General features: G+C 50.1%; 2 protein-coding genes across 3 annotated transcripts; both read right to left on the bottom strand.

Moving 5' to 3' along the window:
* Positions 1–338: 338 nt before the first annotated feature.
* On the bottom strand, positions 339–6,566 carry GNB3 (G protein subunit beta 3). 2 transcript variants are annotated; one of them, XM_081309037.1, is made up of 10 exons: positions 6,436–6,566; positions 6,119–6,205; positions 5,820–5,858; positions 4,563–4,669; positions 4,420–4,483; positions 4,137–4,299; positions 3,988–4,054; positions 3,691–3,892; positions 1,762–1,978; positions 339–889 (listed from the first exon to the last, which is right to left on the bottom strand). In XM_081309037.1, exons 2-10 carry the CDS (start codon positions 6,173–6,175, stop codon positions 783–785), a joined length of 1,023 nt encoding a protein of 340 aa, XP_081165163.1. In that variant the 5' UTR covers positions 6,176–6,205; positions 6,436–6,566; the 3' UTR covers positions 339–782. The 2 variants fall into 2 exon arrangements, with proteins under 2 accessions (XP_081165163.1, XP_081165164.1); XM_081309038.1 differs by lacking the exon at positions 6,119–6,205 and having other exon boundaries at positions 6,436–6,522.
* A 97-nt stretch (positions 6,567–6,663) lies between these two features.
* On the bottom strand, positions 6,664–19,655 carry P3H3 (prolyl 3-hydroxylase 3). Its single transcript, XM_081309036.1, has 15 exons — positions 19,113–19,655; positions 18,043–18,195; positions 17,485–17,686; positions 17,268–17,399; positions 16,629–16,765; positions 16,098–16,187; positions 14,715–14,767; positions 14,528–14,595; positions 14,287–14,411; positions 11,643–11,744; positions 11,164–11,314; positions 10,796–10,913; positions 10,612–10,687; positions 8,285–8,425; positions 6,664–8,130 (listed from the first exon to the last, which is right to left on the bottom strand). Exons 1-15 carry the CDS (start codon positions 19,608–19,610, stop codon positions 7,978–7,980), a joined length of 2,199 nt encoding a protein of 732 aa, XP_081165162.1. The 5' UTR covers positions 19,611–19,655; the 3' UTR covers positions 6,664–7,977.
* Positions 19,656–20,373: the final 718 nt, after the last annotated feature.

Genomic DNA, 20,373 nt, shown 5'->3' with positions numbered 1-20,373 from the left:
AGTGACCTCCCATTATATGAAGAGTAAAGTCTGGACTTGTTAGCCTTGCATTAGAGTCCTTTTATAATCTAACCCTGCACAACACACACATATGCATACGTATTCACTACAGTAGGCAATAGTGAACTGTTGTACACATACAAACCCCCAGCCACCTGTGAGTTCACCTTCTTCTCTGACCCACTCAGGTCTCCCTACAGCTTTTGCCTTCAGCCTTCTTCCTGTACACAATCTGCACAGTATCCAGTCTTCATCAAATCACCAATATTACCTTATTTCCCTTAAGTGGGACCTACGTCATTTTGGAAGAGGAATGGAAGCCAAATATCACAGAGGTACCGAGTTCTACATTTTATTACAAGTACTTTGGGAGAGGAACAAAAAATAGAAAAAGGAGAAAGCATGAAGGAGAAAAGGACCAGGAGTCTATCAGTGTTAGAGCCATAGTCACAGGGCTGTGTACAAAAGTAATGGCTCTTAGAGGAGGACTCCTAGGGCCTGAGGTTTCACCTTGGAAAACTTCTAGGCCTACAAAGGAATGGGTAAGGGTTGCACCTAAGGGAAAGGCTGTAAGGACTCTAGGGAGGGGAAGCCATGGGAGGAGATTGGGCAGTTCTTTGCCCCTTTGTCCCTGATACTGCCTCCCAAAGGCATACTCCCATTCTCCCATTGCCTCAGAGGAAGAAGCTTAGTGGGAATGGCCCCTGGGATATAGAAGAGAGACCCTAAAAGAGATCAGGTGTCGGGGGTCAGCTGAGTATCTTCATGGCCTTCCACAGGCCTCAGTTCCAGATTTTGAGGAAGCTGTCCCAGGAACCAGTGGCCACAGCCATCCCATCAGCTGTGACCCCCAGGCAGCTGACCCTGTTGTCATGACCAGAGAGGATGCCTGAGGAGGAGGAAAGGGAATCAGCCATCCTCCCATGTGTCTTGGAAAGTAGTGTGTGTGTGTGTGTGTGTGTGTGTGTGTGTGTGTGTATGCAGGAACCATAGATGGGGTAGGCTGGACTCAGCCCCTGAAGGAGACTAAAGGACTAAAAGAGGATTAGCCTTAAGGGGAGGGATTACTTTTGAGGCCAATTCCTCTGTCTAGAACTCAGGTTGGGGGTAGGGTGGGGCAGACAGGGAAAGGTTCAAAGTGTTGTGTGCTATGAGAAAAGCTAGGGTCAACTTGATGGGAATGGGGAAATAGGGAAGGGACACCCTTTTCATCTAGTTCCTTTGTTTATAGATGAAGAAAATGAGGCCCAGAGAGAAGTGACTTGTGCAAAGGGACTTAGACAATAAGCAACCAAATTAGGTTTTTGATCCTGACTCTCAGGCCCAAGTTTTTTAGCACCTGGTCTCTCCCAGTTGAAGAAATGAAATTATCTGCTTCAGCTCTAGTCCAGGCTGATCCAAGACAAGTCCCTAGATTGAGGCTACAGGATGCTCCAGGCACTTCAGATCTTGGTTCTACTCTCTTCCTTGGCTCCCTGAGACTAACCTTCCCTTCAGTGCATGTTCTTAAAGCTTCAGTCACCCAGAATATACTGGACATTCAAGGTCCACAGATGTGGGAGTGGCCAGCAGGGAGCAGCCATGCCACTGGGCAGGGGAGGAGAGGGGACATGGTCCTAAATTGGGAAGAAGGGATGGTGGTTTTTTAGGTTAGAGTTATCCAGTAATTAGGGAAGAGCAGCAGTAGTAAGATGGTACCTATAAAGATTGGTGGTAGGAAGGGACAGAACTGGGAAGGAGGGCTGGGGGCTGGGTCCTTACCCACACGCTCACACTTCAAGGCATCCCAGACATTGCAGTTGAAGTCATCATAGCCTGCGAAGAGCAGGCGGCCACTAAGCGAGAAGGCCACAGATGTTATGCCACAGATGATGCTCTCATGGGAGTAGTTGGTCAGTTCTTGGTCTGCCCGCAGGTCAAAGAGGCGACAGGAAGCATCGTCTGAACCTGTGCAGATGGCCTCTCCATTGGGGAAAAACTGAGGGTACGGGTGGGAAAGCAGATGGGACTCAGACTGGAGGCAGCCACTGCCCTCCTGCCTGTTCTCTGGCCCCCACCTGATTGCTCAGGGCAAGCTTTTTTTCTCAGTCCACCTGCCTGTCCCTTCCCTGGCCCGAGGTGAGAAACAGCCAGAGCTTGGCTATTCACTGCTGAAATTTATCACATATTGGCTCAGGCACAGCTCCCCCATCACCTTCATTGATCCTTACTACAGTGCTTCAGGCGGGTGTTATTCCCATGTTGCAGGCAAGAGCACAAGGGCTCTTCTGAGGTCACATAGCTAGAAGGGCTGAGGTCATCACAGATTTTACACAAGTGGGCTGGTTAGGGTGTATAAGAATAGGGCCAGTTCAGCTATATAAAATAAAATGAATCTGATCATAAGGGACTTCAGATAAACTCAGAGGGAAAGTATAGAAACTTATTTGTACTCAAGAAAGTGTTAATGTCATGAAAGAGAAAGGTGGGTAAATGGTTCTAGTTAGAAACTAAAAGAATGTGATAAGGGGGCTGGGGTTGAGGCTCAGTAGTAGAGCGCTCACCAAACGTGTGAGGCCCTGGGTTCGATCCTCAGCACCACATAAAAATAAATAAGTAAAATAAAGGTATTGTGTCCAACTACAACTAAAACAAATATTTTTTTAAAAAAAAATAATGTGATAGGAAATACATAGGTTTCTGCATTGAATCCTGGACAGAAAAACACATTGCCTTTGAGGACATTTTTTGATAAGCGTTTTTTTTTTTTTTTTTTTGTAATGGTGATTACACCCAAGGACACTTTACCTTTGAGCTACATTCCCCAGGTCTATTTGTTTTTTATTTTAAGTCAGGGTTTTTCACTAAGTTGCTAAGGGTCTCATTAAATTGCTAAGAAACTTGAGATCCTCTTGCCTCAGCCTCCCAAGTCATTGGAATTATAGGCATATGCCACTTGGCTGATAACTGGTTAAATCTGAATGTATACTTCAGTATTGTGTCAATGTTGAATTCCTGATTTTAAGAATTATACAGTGGCTACATTAGAGGATGGCCTATTTTTTAGAAGTATTTAAGGGGTAAAGTTGTATGATGTCTGCAACCTACTATCAAAAGACCCAGAAAAAGGACTCTGGGGGTGTGGCTCCATGGTTGCCTAGCATTTACAGGGATTCCTCAATCCCCAGCATCTCAAAACAAAAGTAAACAGAATCAGTAAGAAGTGGGCAGACGCCTGGTGTGTATGTGTGTATATATATGTGTGTGTCTCCAGAAACAGTGATAAATAAATGTGGCAAAATGTTAACAGTGTGTCTAACTTAAAGGTACCTGGCAGTTCTTTTGTTAGTTTAGTTTTTTGGGGGCGGGGAGGGTACTGGGGATTGAACCCAAGAGTGCTTAATCACTGAGCCCTTGAGCTTGACGTGGAGAGACAGGGACTTGCTAAGTTGCTTAGTGACTAAGTTGCTTTATTGAGGAACAGGGACTCGCTAAGTTGCTTAGGCTCTCACTAAGTGGATGAGACTGGCTCTGAACTTGCAATCTTCCTGCCTTAGCCTTCTTTTGATAGTTTTGTAACTGTCCTATAAGGTGAAATTATTTCAAAGTAAGAAGTGAAAAATAAGGGGCTAAGGGAGCTCTGGGGGAGGCAAGGAATGTATGTTGTGGGGTGAGGTGGTATCGGGAATGGGCACGGGGAGAGGTGCTCACACAGATGGCGTTGATGTCAGACTCGTGGCCAGTGAAAGTCTGACGGCAGGTCCCCTCCCGCACGTCCCAGAGCTTGGCGCTGGCATCACAAGCCCCCGAAATGAAGAGTTTGTAGTCTGGAGACACAGCCAGGCTCATACAGTCACCCGTATGTCCCACAAACACAGTCTTCTGTTGCCCCGTCTCAACATCCCACAGAGCACTGCCAAGAGGGAGGTAAGCTATCACTGAGAGGCCACATGTGCCCCAAACAGGACTATCTCCCAGGCCCCAGCACCCACAGCATTTGGTCCTCACCACGTGGTGTCCCCTGAGCTGGTCACAATGTTGTTGTCATCCAGGAAGCGACAGCAGGAGAGATAACCTGGAGGTGGTTAGAAGGACAGTGCCCCAGGCTGCAAGGGCACAACCTGCCAGGGGCCTGAACTGAAGAGAGGATCTCTCACCTGTGTGAGCAGAGAGCTCCCGGCTGACCTTGACATTGCCCTCACGGGATTTGAGGCTATAGATGGAGCACATGTTGTCCAGCCCCCCACATGCCACAAAGTTCCCCGATGGGGCGTAGGCACAAGTCATGACCCAGGAGGAGCGCAGTGGGATGGCATGCACCTGCAGAGAGGGCAGATTCAGGCAGAGGTGAGAACTGAGCTGAGCTCCAGGTGCTCAAGGGCAGAGGAGAGTGGGCATAGGAAGATTGTGGTGGTGGAGGTGGGTAGGTATGGCTGGTACCTTGTTGGTGGTGTAGGTGTCCCACACAATCAGCTTCCCGTCTTGCGAGGCACTTACCAGTAGCCTAGGGAAAGGGCAACCCATGTTATCTACGCCTCTCTTCCCTGCCTCCCCTTCCCCTCTGGGCTCTTCTCAAGCCTCACTTAGAGTCAGTGGCCCAGTGCATGGCATAGATCTTGGCCAGGTGCCCCCTTAATGTCCGCCGTGTCCGCAGCTGGACTCGTCCCACCACCTCTAGGCCAGACACCAGCTGCAGAGAAAGGGGGATTAGATATCAGATATCTGCCACAGCCACTGATCAATACAAGTTCCTGCTCCAAGGGTAGCCCCCCTTCTCCCAGCCCTGGCCTTAGAGAAATAAGTCCTTGCCCTGAAGTGATTCAGACTCCTATGGGAGACAGATGCTTGCATGACCAGTAGCCTGTGTTTAGCAACACTTCACCAGACTGCAGGGAGGAAGGAGAGGTTTTTCTAATGTAAATTCTCACACCTTGATCAATTTCAAGCTTCCAAAATGAACTTGGGAAAAGATGTATACAGTTTGCTTTCCCAAGCCTGTAGGCACTTGCTCTCTCACACCACTGCAGCATGGCCAGCTCTAACTGGGTACCCAGGTATCACTATGACCCTGCATTTCACCTCCTAAAATTTGAGATTTTAGGCCCCTTGAATGCTAGCCAGCCTCTAGACTTAGACTGGGGCTCCAGAATCAACAGACTCAATTTGCCATTACTTGTTTTATTATCTTGGTCAAGTTACTTACCCCCTTCCTCAAGGTATAAAATGAGGCATATCATAGCACCTATCTTGCAGAGTTGTCATGAAAATTCTATGAAATTATGCACCTAAACAATTTAGCCCAGTGTCTGGCCTACGGTATTTACTATTATTAACATATTTAATCCAATCTAAGATGCCATCAATTCTAAAAAGCACCGTTATTTTATGTCCCACTATGAAAGCAAAAGTGCTATCAATAATAATTGTAGGGCATCTTCCAATTGTTGGATACATCTTGATTTCAGAGATGCCTAAAAAATTAAGAAATGCATATCTTAGAATTGGTGGAAATCAGTCTTAGATAACCATCAACTAAAATCTATGTGGCCTTCATGATTTGCCAAGCCCTCTCACTTCTTTCATCTCCAGGGCCCAAGAGGGGCTATCATCACTCTTGTTTTTTGGATGAGAATAGGAACAATGTCTGCATCTTCAGCATTTAATATGGTACCTGGCACAGAGCAGGTCTCTCTAAATGTTTGTTGAATGAATTCATTAATGCCTTTCCTTACTCCAAGGACACACTGTACTAAAAAGCCCAGGCACCAGTTTGTTGCTAGTCAGGGAGCTCCTGTCCTCTCCCCTCATGACCTACCCTTGGGGGTATAGGGGGGTCTCACCTCTGCCAGGGTAGTGTCAGCACAGGCTTTCCTGGCATCCTGTAGGGAAAGCAGATATCAGGGAAAGCTACAAGCAGGGTGGGGGTCACCATGTGTGAGCCTCAGATGCAGATGGGTATGGGGCTCTGGGTTTTGGGGGAGTCTCAAATGTGAAATCCAAGTTCAGAAAGTCTCTGACCCTTCTAGGTCAGATGCCTCTGAGGTGTCAAACAGGAGAAAACCCAGCCCTCTTCCCCCAGGCCACACTCCCTCTTATCCTCAGTTTTCTGGGGTCCCCAATGAGAAGGTTCTGGGGTTACTGCAATCTGCTTCTTGAGCTGCTCCGCTTCCTGCCTCAGCTGCTCCATTTCCCCCATGGCGGACAGGTAGAGGGGTAGCTCCGGCTCCTGCCAGGAACATGGGGCAGATTTGGCAGGCCACTTTTCTGTCCTTCACACCCCACCCCAGACTGGGTCCCACTATGGTAAATGGGAAAACTATGGAGAGGGTGCCTGAACCCCTTCCCCAGCTAGATCCTCCCATTTGGAGTCCTATGCCTCCAACCCCAGCCCTTCTTTCAGCCTGTTTTGCGGCCCCCCAACCCCAGAAGGAAGAGCCCCGGCCAGTTCCCTCTTACTTGGGCTCTGGCTGGACCTATCCCAGGTTTCCAGCTCCGGTTCCCAGGCGCCTCCTCACTCCCTCAGCTGCGACGCCTGCCTGTCACCTGCCCCGCTCTGCTGCCAGAGAAGCTGGCCTGGCCTGGCCCTGACTGTGCTGGGTGGGTGGGGGGGGGGGGAGACTGACTGGGAAGGGTAGGGCCAATGACAACAACCAACAACTCAGGAAAATGAAATCAGCTGGCAGGGACTGGGGGAGAGGATAGGGAGGGAGGAAGGTGTGTGGCTTCTGGAGAGACTTGGGCCCAGCCTGTAGGAGGGGTGGGAGCAGGAATATGGGCTAGAGAGAGGAGTGGCCCCCCACAGCTAGCCTAGAGAGGGAGGAGGGGACGAAGGGGTGCCTTCCTGGTCAGTCTCTGCAGGCAGAGATAAGAGCATCAGGCCCCATGGATCAGAGCAAAGCTGTGAGGATTAAGGGTGGGGTTTGGGAGAGGAGCAGGAGAAGCCATAGTTCCTGTGGCCCCCTCAGCTCTAGCCCCCACCTATGGTCAAGATCTTGGAGTCAGAGCCTGCTCAGAAACCAGGCCAGTAACCAGGATATCAGGGCAATGGACGGACCCACTGTCAACACCCCAAATTGTATTCCCCTGCTGAGGGAGGTGGGGGAAGAGGATGGTGAACCTGGGAGGGTACAGACAGGAGCTGAGATTAGAAGGGACTGATCTGGATAATCCTTCTTCTCAACAAACCCTAACCAGCTGCCCCTGGGCCTGATCCTAGGGAGGGAGAAAGGTACAGGGGATCCAGAGAGAAGGCTAGAAAGAATTGCCCTTTCTTTGGGCAGAAGAAGGACTGCAAGAGAGGACAAACCTGTCCCCAGCTTCCAGGATGGGGCGTGGCCCCCTCCTTGCCCCCTAGACTTATGGGCCCTGCTGGGACTGTGAAAGCGGAAGCCCGAGGGATCACACCCGCCCTATCTCAACCAAGTTCAGGGAGGGAAGATGGGGCTTAGAGTTGGAGGCCCAAGGGACAGCTGTCAGGGGCTTGGGTCCATTTGCATGAGGGAGCAGGTGGCTGAGATTTCCCTGACAAATCACAGGCTCACACAGTCCCAACTCTGAGAGCCCAAGACAACTGTCTCCTCCCAGGCCAGCCACCACAGAAATTGTGATACACGGGACAGGTCCCTGGCTGAGGATCTTCATGTTCTTTATTGCACAGGCTGGGAGAGAGGGGTGGGTTATCTTCCCTTTTTCCTCCTCACTGAAAGCAGTCAGTTTTCTACCCTTGCCATTTCTTTTCAGGGAGGCATAGTGTCCTGTGTCTATCCTAGGGCTTCAGGTCCATCAGCTGGGGTCAGGCCTAGTTCTCAGGCCTGATGAGTTCTAGGCTGTCTGTTCAGTGTCCTCTGAGTCCAGTGAGGGATGGCCTTCATGAATCTCCAAGTTGGAGGGGTGCAGGGACAGAGATCTTGCTGTTCTCTTCCTGATGTCACATGGGAGCTTCTCCTGGGTCCTGTCACAAGTTAAGTGGTCACATTCCCAAGAAGCTGGCTCAGCCACTCACAGCTCCTCTCTAACCCGAGGTGGCTTCCCAGTTTTGTCTTGGACCCTCTGAAGCTTCTGACTAGGGGGTTCTGGGGAAGGGTTTCTGCTGGGTATTTCTTCCTCCTCTTCTTCTGACTCCTGCAGCAGTTCTTTGGCTTCTGTCCATTCCTGGGGGATGGGGAAGATAGTCTGACCCCTGCATTTACCTTCCCTAGGCCATCTCAGCCCCATCTCACCCTCCTGAGAGCCTCCTCAGTGGCTGCCTGCCCACCCTTCACTCCCCAGGAGAACCACATTCCTTCCTACCTCCACTCCTCCTTACCTGCTCCCTGTGCTCAGGTGCCCATGTGTGCCACAATGCCAGGGCACAGCGCCTTCCTCGTGTCACAGCCCACACACCATGGGGATTCTCCCCACCAGAGCTGAAGGCCACAAGGCGTCCACAGCGAGGACGAACCTGAGCCTGGGGGTGAGGGCAGGTTCAGTTTCAGGGATCAGCCCACCCCTCTCAGGGAACATGGCCCTCACTCCCTGGAGCAGGACATGGACAGGGGGTTCAGATGGTCATCACTTTCCCCTCCTCATTTGAGGACTGACTTGGGCAAATGAGAAATGAGCCTCAACTTCAGGAGCAAAAAGGCCAGATTTAGGCTAGGGAAGTTGGGAGCCAAAGGGTACAGTGGCTTCCACTGAGGGTTGCCTGTTGGTTCCTTCCCCTGGTGCTCTGATCATTCCTGCCCAATCCCTGGAGCCCGGGGTATAAAGATATCAGAGGGTATGAATAAGGGCACTAGACTTAGGACAGAAGGAGATAAGACTTTGGAAGGCATTTTTCCATCCTGCAAGAAAGGCTTGGATTATAGGTGGGTAAGGAAGGAAGAAGGTGATTAGACAAGAATTAAAAGCCTCTCTTTTCTTACCCATTTCTAGGTGTCTACCTAGAAATTTCCATGACCTAGGAATAGGGGGATAATTCTACCTAACATTCATTCAATCATTATTTGGCAATGCCAGAAATGGAACCTAGGGTCTTCTGCATGGTAAGCAATCACTCTACCACTGAGCTATGTCTTAACATTCACAAATTGCTTATTAATACTAGCCACTAGCTCATTCTTTTAGATATATTATCTAAATCACTTCTTATAATCACCCTTAAAATAGGTACAATCAGGTGGGGTATAGTTCAGTAGTAGAGCACTTGACTAATTCCCTCAAGACCCTGGGTTCCATCCCCAGCACTGCAAAATAAGTAAATAAATACACTTTTTGTGTGTGTGTGTGGTGCTGAGGATTGAACCCAGGGCCTTGGCATGTAAGGCAGACACTCTACCAACTGAGCAATATCCCCAGCCCCAAATAAATCCAATTTATATACATATTTTGTATCAGGGATTTAACCCAAGGGCACTTAACCAGTGAGCCACATACCCAGCCCTTATATGTTTTATTTTGAGACAGGGTCTCACTAAGTGGTTTAGAGTCTTGCTAAGTTGCTGAGGCTGGCTTTGAACCTGTGAACCTCCTGCCTCAGCCTCTGAGCTGCTGATACTATAGGCATGCATCACAAAGCCTGGTTATAATAAAAATTTTAAAAATAAAGTAGGAACTATTACTATCACCTCCATTTAGGAAATGAACCTCAGAAAAATTAAAAACCAAAATCTAGGTCTGGGGCTGTAGCTCAGTGACAGAACACTTTGCCTAGAATGTGTGAGGCACTGGGTTCGATCCTTAGCACCACATAAAAATATATAAATAAAGTAAGGGCATTCTGTCCATGTCCATCTACAACTACAGAACAATTTAAGGCTGGGGGTGTGATTCAGTGGTTGGCACCCTTGGGTTCAATCCCCAGTACCAAAATAATAATAATAAAGTTATTTTTAAAAAGTCTGAACTCTAGTCCAGGTGGCCCAACATTGTGCTACTAACCACCATGCTTGTCTTGCTATGGGGGAGGAAGGACTATTTTAATTTCTTCAAATCCCTAGGGACATGGAGTTCTTTTGTTTGTTCGTTTGTACTGGGGACTGAACACAGGGGTGCTTTACCACTGAGCTACATTCCCCAGCCCTTTTTTGTTTTTTGAGGCAGAGTCTCACTGAGTTGCTGAGGCTGGCCTTAAATTTGCGATCTTTCTGCCTCAACTTTCTTAGTCTTTAGGATTATAGGCGTACACTGCTCTACCCAGCTGGGACATGGGGTTCTGGAGGGACCCTTCCTTGTTTTGTATGTGTGATATTCTCTATGTTGCCCAGGCTGCTCTCCAACTCCTGGTCTCAAGTGATCCTAAAGTGAGCCTCCTGAGCAGCTATAACTATAAGTCTGCACCACTACACCTGGCTATATTCACCCTCTTTTAGGGGGTACAGAAAACCCTGAAGGTAAGGCCTGGGGAGCTAATTAGAGATTGCTGGGGGCACTCAATCAACCTCTGTCAGGAGCCCTGACATGAACACAGCCAAGTGGCCAGGAAGTGTGCAGCAACGGGGAGAGAAAGGGTTAAGGTGGCCCCAGCCATTTCCCTGCATTTGCCTCTGGGAACCTTCTGTTTTGAATCTGACCCCACAGGTGTGTCCTCTGTTACACCCACTCCCCCACCTCCCCACCCCCTTAACCCCCATCCCACCACACATATACACCTACTGTGACTGTAAGGGCATTAGGCTGTGTGAAGAATAAGTCACCACCCTGGAAGTCATCATTGAGGTAGAGGAGTCCACTGCAGAACAAAGATGACAGAAGGCAGTGAGACTCTCACCCACGCCCAGGCCTGCTGTGGGATGACCTTTGCATGCCCACCTGCCTGTTCCCTGGAGGGGCTTCCCACCTATAGTCTCGATAGGTATAGGCTGGGGGCTCCCGCCAGCACTCTCCGGTGTCTGGGTCCAGGACACAATTGTCTGCATGCACTGGGTGACTCAGGTCCATGCGCTGTTCTTGCTCTCCTAGTATACAAAGGGATCTGGTGAACGCTCCTGTGCTCCTGCCATTCACCACCCCATGGACTCACACTACCCACACGTATCCTACAGCTCCTGCGATCACGTTGGGTGGAGAAGCCATCCCCCACCTGGGCAGGGGAATTGGGGTCTTGGTAGAATGAAGACAGAAACCCATGCAAGTTGGGGGTGCTGAGAATGTTCGGGACCCAACAGGGACCTGAGAGTGGGGAGAGTGGAGGTCCCTGGCAGTTACCTTCTATGGCACTACGGCACACCAGGTGGGTGAAGGACAGATGGAGGGGCCGTTCTGGGGAGAAGTAGGCTTGCGTCAAGGTCCGCACACGCTCGCTCACCTCTAGAAGCAGCTTGGCACCCTGACTGCCCACAATCCCAGCCCGGGCCAGCTGCAGCAGGAAAAGGATAATAAAGGAGGGAAGCAATGAATGGTGGTCCCAGCCCTAGCCCCTGGTTAATCTCCACTGTTTTCCACCCATGGGTTTGGAGTCTCAACAATCATCTCTGTCCATCAACCCTAACTGCTCATTCCATCCACTCTGTGGCAACACCCCAGGTCCCCAGGTCTTGGAACATCCTCTTTCTCAACTCTCAGCCTAGGACTCTGGTAGTCTTGGTCCCAGGAGAGTTCTTCCATAGAAGCCCAAGCTCAGGTGCCCAGCATCCTGCATACCCTCTTCTCCAGTCTTCTCCAGAGCCATGGGTGCCTCTGCTCACCTGTGCAGCCTTGAGTACTGTGAGTCCCTCAAAGTGTTCATGGGGGGTGTGAGGGGAGCGGCGACCACGATAGCCAGACCTGGCTCCAGCCCCAGCTGCCTCCTAGACAGAGAGGGAGCTCATTGTAGACTCACTTTTCCCAGCCCACCCACTGTCAATAGGGCTCCAGGCCTTCCCTCTGGTCTTCCCACTGCCCGGAAGAGGCTAGAGGTCCTTGTTCCCTGTGGCTCCTTTTCCTGAGCTGCTGCCCTTTTCCAGAGAATGATATCACCATGGTTGTCTGGAATATCATATCCTGGCAAAGGTCTGAAATCCCACTTTCCAAGGGAACTATGTGTGCCCAGAACTCTGGAGAGCTCCCTACAGTAGAGAAGGGGCCTCTGAGAAGGTAAGGATAGCTGGAGAGAAGCAGAGCTGTGGACTGGGGCAGGAAGGGCTTGGCCACTCATCCCTGATTGGCCGAGAATAGAGAGGTCTTCCTGGAAGTGGAATCCTAACAGGAAGTCTGAAGACTAGGTCCTGGGAGGAAACTGAGTTTGGTGGAAGACAGCCTGACCTCTTCCCATTTGATGTATTTTTTTGGAGAACCTATGATCTCTATGTCTTCATTGCTTCTTGATCTTGAGTGCTAATTACCCAACCACCATTCAGCACATCATCTACAGGTCACCCACTATTTGGATGTCCATAACTGGGTTGTTCACTTTCTGACATCTGTTTTTCTGTTTTCTTTTTGGATCTCAGTTTAAGTACCACAACCACATTACCCCAGCATACAAATCTCATCTCTGTGAGACCTCCTAGTTACCCAATCTTCTATTTTATTTGTTGGTGCTAGGGATGGAACCCAGGGCTTCATGCCTGCTAGGCAAGTGATCTTCCACTGAGCTACATCCCCAGCCCAAACCTTCTTTTTTGTACTGAGAATTGAACCCAGGGAGCTTTACCACTGAGCCACATCCTTTTTCCTTTTTTATTTTAAGACCGGGTCTTGCTGGATGCAGTGGCACATGCCTGTAATCCCAGCAGCTCAGGAGGATCTAGAGTTCAAAGCCAGACATAGCAACTTAGCAAGACCGTGTCTCAAAAAAAAATAAAAATAAAAAATAAAAAGAAAAGGAAAATAATCACAATAAATAAATAAAATAGTAAAAATGGCTGGGGATAGGGTTCAGTGGTTTAGTGCCCCTGGGATCAATCCCTGGTACCAAGAAAAAGAAAAAAAAAGAGGGTCTTGTTAAGTTGCTGAGGCTGGTCTCAAACATACAATTCTCCCACCTCAGCTTCCTGAGTTGTTGGGATTAAAAGAATGTTCCACGATGTCTGATACAAACCTTCTATTTTTATATTTATTCATTCAACACTTTTATACTGAGCACCTACTATGTATCAGTCACTATTCTAGACATTGGGGAGAGAAATGGGAATAAGAAAAGGTCCCTGCTCTTATAAGATTTCTATTTTGAGATAACAAATAAGTAAGTAAATAAACAAACCAGAAAATTCAGGACATGATTAATGCTATGAAGAAAATTAAAACAGAGTTACAACATTGAAATTTCTCAGGTAGGGGTTGACAGCTAATTGAAGAGGTGGCATCTAAATTGAAATCGAATAATGAAAAGGAACTACTTGAGTGTCTGAAGGAAAATTTTCCAAAGGAAACAGCAAATGAAAAGGTCCTGAGGCCAGAATGAGTTAAATGTGATCAAGAATAGAAAGAAGGTCTAACACTTGACAATTATCTTTGACTCGTTCCTCTCTCTACCTTGCACACAGATATGGTCCTTAACTTCTCTATAGTTGATGTTCTGAACATTTCTCACCTTTTCTCTCTTTATTCCCTTGAAATGAAGACCTAAGGCAGTGGCACTTGACTCACTCCAGAAGTTTCCATAGTTTTTCTCCCATTGCATTCTACACACTGCCACTAGAGAGCTCTACTGATTCTACAAAATGCTGATGCTAGAACCTGCACTTGGAAGGTCTATGGGAACACTGAAGTCAACCTCTGAAATCCTTTAGCAGCTGTCCGCCAGCCAACAATAAAGTCCCAACTCCCTGCTAGGGGGCAAAAGGCCCTCATTGTCCCTGGGTCTTCACTTTTGGCTCTCTCCCTCTTCTCTTACCACCTCTTGATAATATATAGCCTGACAATAGCAACAGCTAGCACTGATCTTTCTCTTTCTTTTCTTTTCTTTTCTTTTCTTTTCTTTTCTTTTCTTTTCTTTTCTTTCTTTCTTTCTTTTTTTTTTTTTTTTTTTTTTTTTTTTTAGGGATTGAGCCCCCAGCACTTAACCACTGAGTTGCATTTCCAACCCTTTTTAGGCTTTATTTTGAGACAGGGTCTTGCTAAGTTGCAGAGGCTGGCCTTGAACTCGAAATCCTCCTGCCTCAGCCTCCTAAGTAGCTGGGAGTGTAACACTACACTGGGCTGCCTTTGTGTTTTTCTTTTGTTCTTCCTATCAATTTCTGACAAAATTCATTTTTAAAGAACATCCATCCCATATCAGTGGTGCCTTTTCCACTGAAGAGGCAGTGGCAAATGCAGTCCCCAGTGGAGAATTAGGATAAACCAAAGAAGGGAGCAGGAAGCTGTGACTAAGATCCCGAACCAGCAGGCTGCACTCATGGGTCTTTCTACCTTGGCCAGCTGTAGCAATACCCCACACTCAGCTGGGGTGAGCAGCCCATCCAACACTGCTCTCTCTGATCCATTCAGCTGCCTGGCATCCTGGGTCAGAGTCACTCCTTCCAGGAGAAGGACATCTGCAAGGAAAGAGATAGGGCACAGGTCATTGAGGATCTCTGAGGGGCAAGCCCAGCAGCGGCTGGCAGCCCCCAGACCCTCTAGCTCCTGTATCCTACCACCATGAGGAACTCACCCTTCCAGTAGGTCAAGGGCTTTGGCTGTGGAGGCTCATGATCCCAAGGCCTCTTCTCTTGATCCTCTCTCAGGGGTGAGAAACATGCTCAGCGCATGCACAGGACAGTCCAGACCCAGCCTCCCAGCACCCCTTTCATCTCCTTCCAGCCAAGACCAGGTGCCTCCCACCACAGAGCATCTCCTACCTGAGCTTCTCTCTAAGTGCCTCAGGGATGAGAGCTTCTGGGGTCCAAGGATCCTGTGACAGCCAAGAAAAGTGCTATCACCAAACAAGTCCAGCCCCTGGGATCCCTGCAATCAATCCAAGCTATCACATTAAGGTCCTCCTGTTTCCGGAGGAGAAGGCAGAAGTAGAAAAAGCCCTGATCTCAATGTAAGGGCTATCTAATGTAGTACCCTGGGCATTAGACCAAACTCTATAGCAATAAAAACAATTTAATAGCACTTGCTATCTGTAAGGTACCCTAAGAGCTTTATACATGGAAGTGGAACTTAGGATTCACAATAGTTTTATGAAACAAATTGTGCTAATGGGCCCCTCTTGTCATGGGCCCTGAGACACAGAGAGGTCAAGTAATATGCTTAAGATCATACAACGAGTAATTAACAGAGTAGGATTTAAACCAGCTTCACTGCCCTTGCTTTTATCTAGGAGTTCTAAGAGGAAGCAAGGAACATTGTTGTGACTCGGGGCTGTAGTTGTGCTATTGACATCACTGAGGCCAGGCAAGGTGCTGAACCCCCTATAATGCACAGAACAGCTTCCTTGCTGATCCCCAACAAATAATTATTAGAGCTAAAATCTCTTCCTTTCCTCTGGTGCTGTGGATTGAACCCAGGGCCTTGTACACAAGTGCTCTATTACTGAGCTACATTCCAGTCCTCAAAAAGTCAATAGAGAGCCAGATGTGGTGGCACATGCCTATAATCCCAGCAGCTCAGTAGGCTGAGGCAGGAAGATTGCAAGTTCAAAGCCAGCCTCAGCAACAGCGAGGCACTAAGCAACTCAGTGAGACCCTGACTCTAAATAAAAAAATACAAAAAAGGACTGGAGATGTAGCTCAGTGGTTGAGTGCCCCTGATTTCAATCCTTGGTACCAAAGGAAAAAAAAATCAATAGAGAACTGCACTCTATGATAACATACCAGCCATAGATAACCTCCACCCTTCACTATCCCTTCATAACAACAAGGAGGGCAAGGTAAGTGGTAGCAATGGTACTCTGTGCTTTATATCATATGACAGGGCTTCAACAGCCCTCTGGGACAGGTGTGATCATTCAGTTTACAGGTAAGGAAACTGAGGCCACAGCAAGTTGAGGTTCAGAGCCTGTGGCCGAGGAAGGACTGACATTTAGCCTGGCATAATCCCAAAGCTGCCCTTAACTACAGGCACTCTGCCTCTGTCCCTGGGAAAGTAGGATGACAGCCCTCGCCTAGCCTCCTGGGGCTATGGAAAAGTGGAAGACTGTTGCAAACAGAAGTGACATATAAATGTAGGCCATTACTGCTCCTTCCCTCCTGGGCAGCATAACGGGGTGGGCTGGATGGGAAAACAGCATTACTCACAGGATCCTTGAAGCTGGTGCCCAGGTGCTCCATGGCATAGTACAGCTGCCTTTTCTCCCCCAGAGATCGAAGGATGAAGCGCTGGATGTCCTGAGGTGGGTAGAGGAGGACAAGAAGAAGGGAAGTGAAGGCCTGGACACTCCTTGAGCCCTTCACTGCTCCTTCTGGTTATGGGTTCAACTTTCCTTCCTCAGTGACTTCAGAGATCTGGGCTCAAACTGGAAAGGAGTGTGTGTGTGTGTGTGTGTGTGTGTGTGTAAGAGAGAGAGAGAGAGAGAGAGAGAGAGAGAAGGCAAGGCAGGCAGGAGTGAGGAGTGAGGTTAAGGGAAGAGTATGGGGGGAGCTGGACTCCAAAGCAGTCTGAAGTGGGGAGCAGGGAGTTGAAGCAGAAATCAGATGTTGGACTTCAGGTTCCCACTGGTGGCTAGAGCACTTGGGTAAGAGGCCAGGATGGAGTGTCCAGGTTATTTCTTAGGTCTATTTGTTTGATCTAGGGCTGCCACGTAGGGTAAGTGCAGGGAAGGGAGTTACCTCTCTTGGTCCAAGCCCAGGTCTTGGCTCTCCCAGCTGAGCCTGATACTGGGCTAGAGCTTTCTTGGCAGCCTCATCCTCTGGGTAGAAGAGTAGGACACTCAGGACATTTTCCATGGCTTGAGTCAGATTCCCCACTGAAGATGGAGGAATGGGGGAGGGGAACAGAGACTGAGAACAACAATGACCCTTGGGCAGGGCAAACAAGACACATAGACAGAGACAGAGCTATAGAAGGTGGTCTCCCAGGACCATCTGAACAAATCCAAGAGCCCCCAGTCTGTCTGGCAAATATACCCACCTATCATTTCTTTCAGAAACTTACCCAAACATACCTTTGCTGGCAGAGTTCAAAGAAGAGGAAGAAAGGAGAGAGAGCAAAGGGAGGTGAGAGGAAGCAAGGGTAGAAGGAGCCCTCTGAACCATCTCCTGAGCTTTTCATGAAGACGCCAAAGAAGGAGAGCAAATTAAGAGTCTTCCTCCTGAAGTGATGGTCCCCATGGCCCCTGACAGTAAAACTATAGATCCAGAGACAGATGGGAGGGAGAGATGGGGCTCAGGATATCATCAGAGACAAATCTTCACTCTTGTCTGTTTCCAACCCCACTCAATCCCAGGGCCTACCCTTCCCCAACTGACCCTGAGCATGGGCCTCATGCAGATGTCTCAGCTGGCTAGGAAGGAAGTCATGGACAGGGAAACTTCGACCAGGACGTGTGGCTATGTCTGCCACACAATGCTGCCGGCATTGCAGGACCCGAATCCAGTGTCCTGCGGAAGACATGTGAGCCATTTGGCTTGTTGCTGCTCCTTGGCATCCAGCCCTTCCTATTCTCAAACAGTTCCCTCCCCTTACCTGCAATGGCCTCATAGAGGCCCCCCTGGCTTCTGGCCCCTTCCTCCTCCTCTTCTACTTCCTCCTGCTCCTCAGGCCCCTCACAATTAGACCTGCAGCTCTCCATCTGAGTCAAGCTGCCCTGCAGGGCCTCCTCCAGCCTGGGCAGCGCCAGTTCTGCTTCCTGGCGTTCCAGTAGCTCCAGACCATAGTCATAGGCTGCCTGTGTGGAAGAGGAGCAGTCACCTGAGATTCTGGGGGAAGAGGGATACTAAACAAGATTGGGAGGTAGAAAGAAGGAGAGGCATACTGATCTCATTTGGGGAATGGACTCCCTGGCAACTGAACCTTGGGGAAGAACAGTCATAGCCTCAGAATCAAACTATTAGAACATCAGATATTAGTGACCACCAAGGAGGGAAACTAAATTCTTGGGAAGGACTCTCTATCCAGGGCCACTAATAACCATTATCCAGATCACCTGATGCCCACACTGCACTGGGCCACAATCCAGTGAGGCTTGTGTATCTAGGCAGTCAAAGGTTTGTGGCAAAACAGAGGTGGTGCTGAGGGTCTCACCCAGTGTGGGGGTGTCTCCAGGTCCCGGAAGCTTTGGGGCCGAACTCCAGACATTCGTCTGTACTTAGCCATGTCCTCCCTCATCTGTAGGTGTGTTGGGTTTGCTACAAAGAAGGTGTGTGCTGTAGCTGCTGCCAGATCCAACTTCTTCAGCTGAGAAGACAGAGGAATGGGGATATCAGAGCCCATAAGTGGAGGTGTCAGACCACTGTCCCCTGGCCAGCCTCCCTACCCCAGACACATACTCTGGGACTGCCTGAGAGCCTTATGAAACTCTGGCCCATCCCAGTTGCCCCACCTCCCAACCTATAGACCCGCAGAAGCCAGAATATTGAGACTCTCAGGAAACTGGTATTTAAAGAAAAGGGGGTCTGAAAACTTTGAAGTAGGTGGGATGTTGTCAGAGAGGACTTGGTCTCAGTTTAGGCGACAAGGTAGAGACCTGAGCCATTAGCAAAATCCGCAGGTCTCTAGGACCCTGAGCTGAGGTGTGTGGAACCAACGCCCCCGCCTCCCCCAGCCACGTAGGCAATAGCTACTGTCCTAGTGGCTGCTGAGCAGTGTCCACTGGCAGGGCCCCAGAGGCCGACTTCAGGGGCCCTCAGTCTGGCCTCTCTTTTCTAACCTTAACGAAGCTCCCTCCTACTCCCAGCAAACACTCACACTCAATCTACCCCCACCGCCACCAAACACACACGCATATTCACACTTCCCATCCTTTGGCTGGTTTCGCCCCCACGCCCTCTGCTTTTCATTTCTAGAAGAGGCGCTCTCACCCCATGTAGGTCTCCATAAGGCCTACTAAACTAAAACACCAGACCTCTTCCCTCTATCTTCGATCCACTCCCACCCCGCCTCAGGACCTCTCCACAGTCAATCCAACTTGGCTCCCACACTTCCTTGGCTGTCCTGGGACCTTCACTAGTCCTTGCCCTAGTTTTGACGGGACCTACTCAAAGGTAGAAGTCCGTCCCACCCAGAGTTACAGCCGCTAGCAATCCTCTCTCTTCTGGTCAGCTCCAAGTAGGACAGGAACTTGGGAAGGGGTAGGACCCTCGCGGCTCCCGCACCTGGTAGTAGGCCCTCTGCAGGTAGTTGTAGGGTTCCCGACGGCGAAAGGCGTCCCGGAACGTGCTCCCCACGCGGAACCGCGCCGCGCCCCCGGGGCCCAGCCTCCGTGCAGAGCACTGGGTCAGGCACTCAGCGCGGCGGAGCGCGGCGCGGAGGAGCAGCGGCTCCCAGGACTCCAGTGCGCGTTCCTGCCCGGAATCAGGCTCTGGGGCGCCGAGAAGCTGGGCGGGGAGCGCGGCACTCGGCTCCGCTGCACAGCTAGCCCCACAGTCTCGCCGCGTGCGGCCCAGAGCCGCCTGGCTTCGCAGCGCCTCCCGCAGCAGTGCCACAGCCGGCGCCCAAGCCCCGGCCGCGTAGGCGCGCAGCCCATCCGCGTAGAGCAAGTCGGGGGCCTGGGGAGGCGCCCCCGGGACGAGCGGGGCCAAGCCGGGGGGCTCGGAGGACCCCGGGGGAGGTAGCAGCAGCAGTAGCAGCAGCAGCCGGAGGAGCCGAAGCATGGTGCCAGAGCCGCCCGCAGCCGCGAGGGAGGGAGAGGAAAGGGGGAAAGGAGGGAGGGGAAGGAAGGAGAGATGGAGAGGAGGAGGGAGAGCAAGAGAGAAGGAATGAGTGAGGCCAAAGAGACCTGACGAGGCCGTGAGGGAGGCCAATGAGAGATGGAGAGAGAAGTCAGAGAGAGCCAAGTGAGCAGTGGGGGAACAGGTCTTTAAGACTAGTGGGGCTAGTGTGGGTGAAAAAGGGAAAACGGAGAGAGGAGAACAGAATGAGGGGAACTGGCGCCCCTTGGAGGACCCGGTGATGCCATGCTTGTGGCCCAGAGTGTGGAGGGTACTTGGAGCTGTGTTCTCCTCAGTTCTTGTGTCCAGGAAAAGGAGTGTGGACACCTCCCACACTCTCGTACCAATCCACCCCTCTGGAGAAAAAGCTTTAGAATGCAGTCTGGAGGAGGGTAACTCCAAGCCTAGGACACCAACTCAGGCCCCAAACTTTTATTGCTCAGAAGGTGAGTCCCTGGATGGATTTTGGGGAAGCAGGCAGGTTGGGGCATTGGGGATGGACCCACACTCTAAAACCACCTTCACAAATCTGAACAAAGGTCCCTTACACCCCCAGACCAACAAACTCAAGTGTCTCTCTCAGTGCTCCAGCACCATATGTTAGTACTTTTCTCTGCTAGGACTGCATGTTGGAGTTTGTGTGATGATTTCTCCATGTGTCTTTCTGTGCCACTGTCCCCTGCTACTGCACTCCATGCCCCACTCC

This window comes from Spermophilus citellus, assembly GCF_964194105.1.
Source record: "Spermophilus citellus genome assembly, chromosome: 10".
Classification (NCBI taxonomy): Eukaryota; Metazoa; Chordata; class Mammalia; order Rodentia; family Sciuridae; genus Spermophilus; species Spermophilus citellus.
The sequence above is the reverse complement of the archived record's forward strand: the minus strand, read 5'-3'. Positions and strand labels throughout refer to the sequence as shown.

Bases quoted from the DNA above. Each gene is read 5' to 3' on its own strand.
- P3H3 (XM_081309036.1), bottom strand. From the start codon at position 19,610: ATGCTTCGGCTCCTCCGGCTGCTGCTGCTACTGCTGCTGCTACCTCCC. The intron at 14,768-16,097 runs GTGAGTAATGCT...TGGCTGTCACAG, and splicing joins GCACCAGCTTCAAGGATCCT to GATCCTTGGACCCCAGAAGC. The intron at 8,131-8,284 runs GTAAGGAGGAGT...CCCATCCCCCAG, and splicing joins CACCTGAGCACAGGGAGCAG to GAATGGACAGAAGCCAAAGA.
- GNB3 (XM_081309037.1), bottom strand. From the start codon at position 6,175: ATGGGGGAAATGGAGCAGCTGAGGCAGGAAGCGGAGCAGCTCAAGAAG. The intron at 4,484-4,562 runs GTGAGGCTTGAG...CCCTTTCCCTAG, and splicing joins CACTGGGCCACTGACTCTAA to GCTACTGGTAAGTGCCTCGC. The intron at 3,893-3,987 runs GTGAGGACCAAA...CCCTCTTGGCAG, and splicing joins AGCTCAGGGGACACCACGTG to TGCTCTGTGGGATGTTGAGA.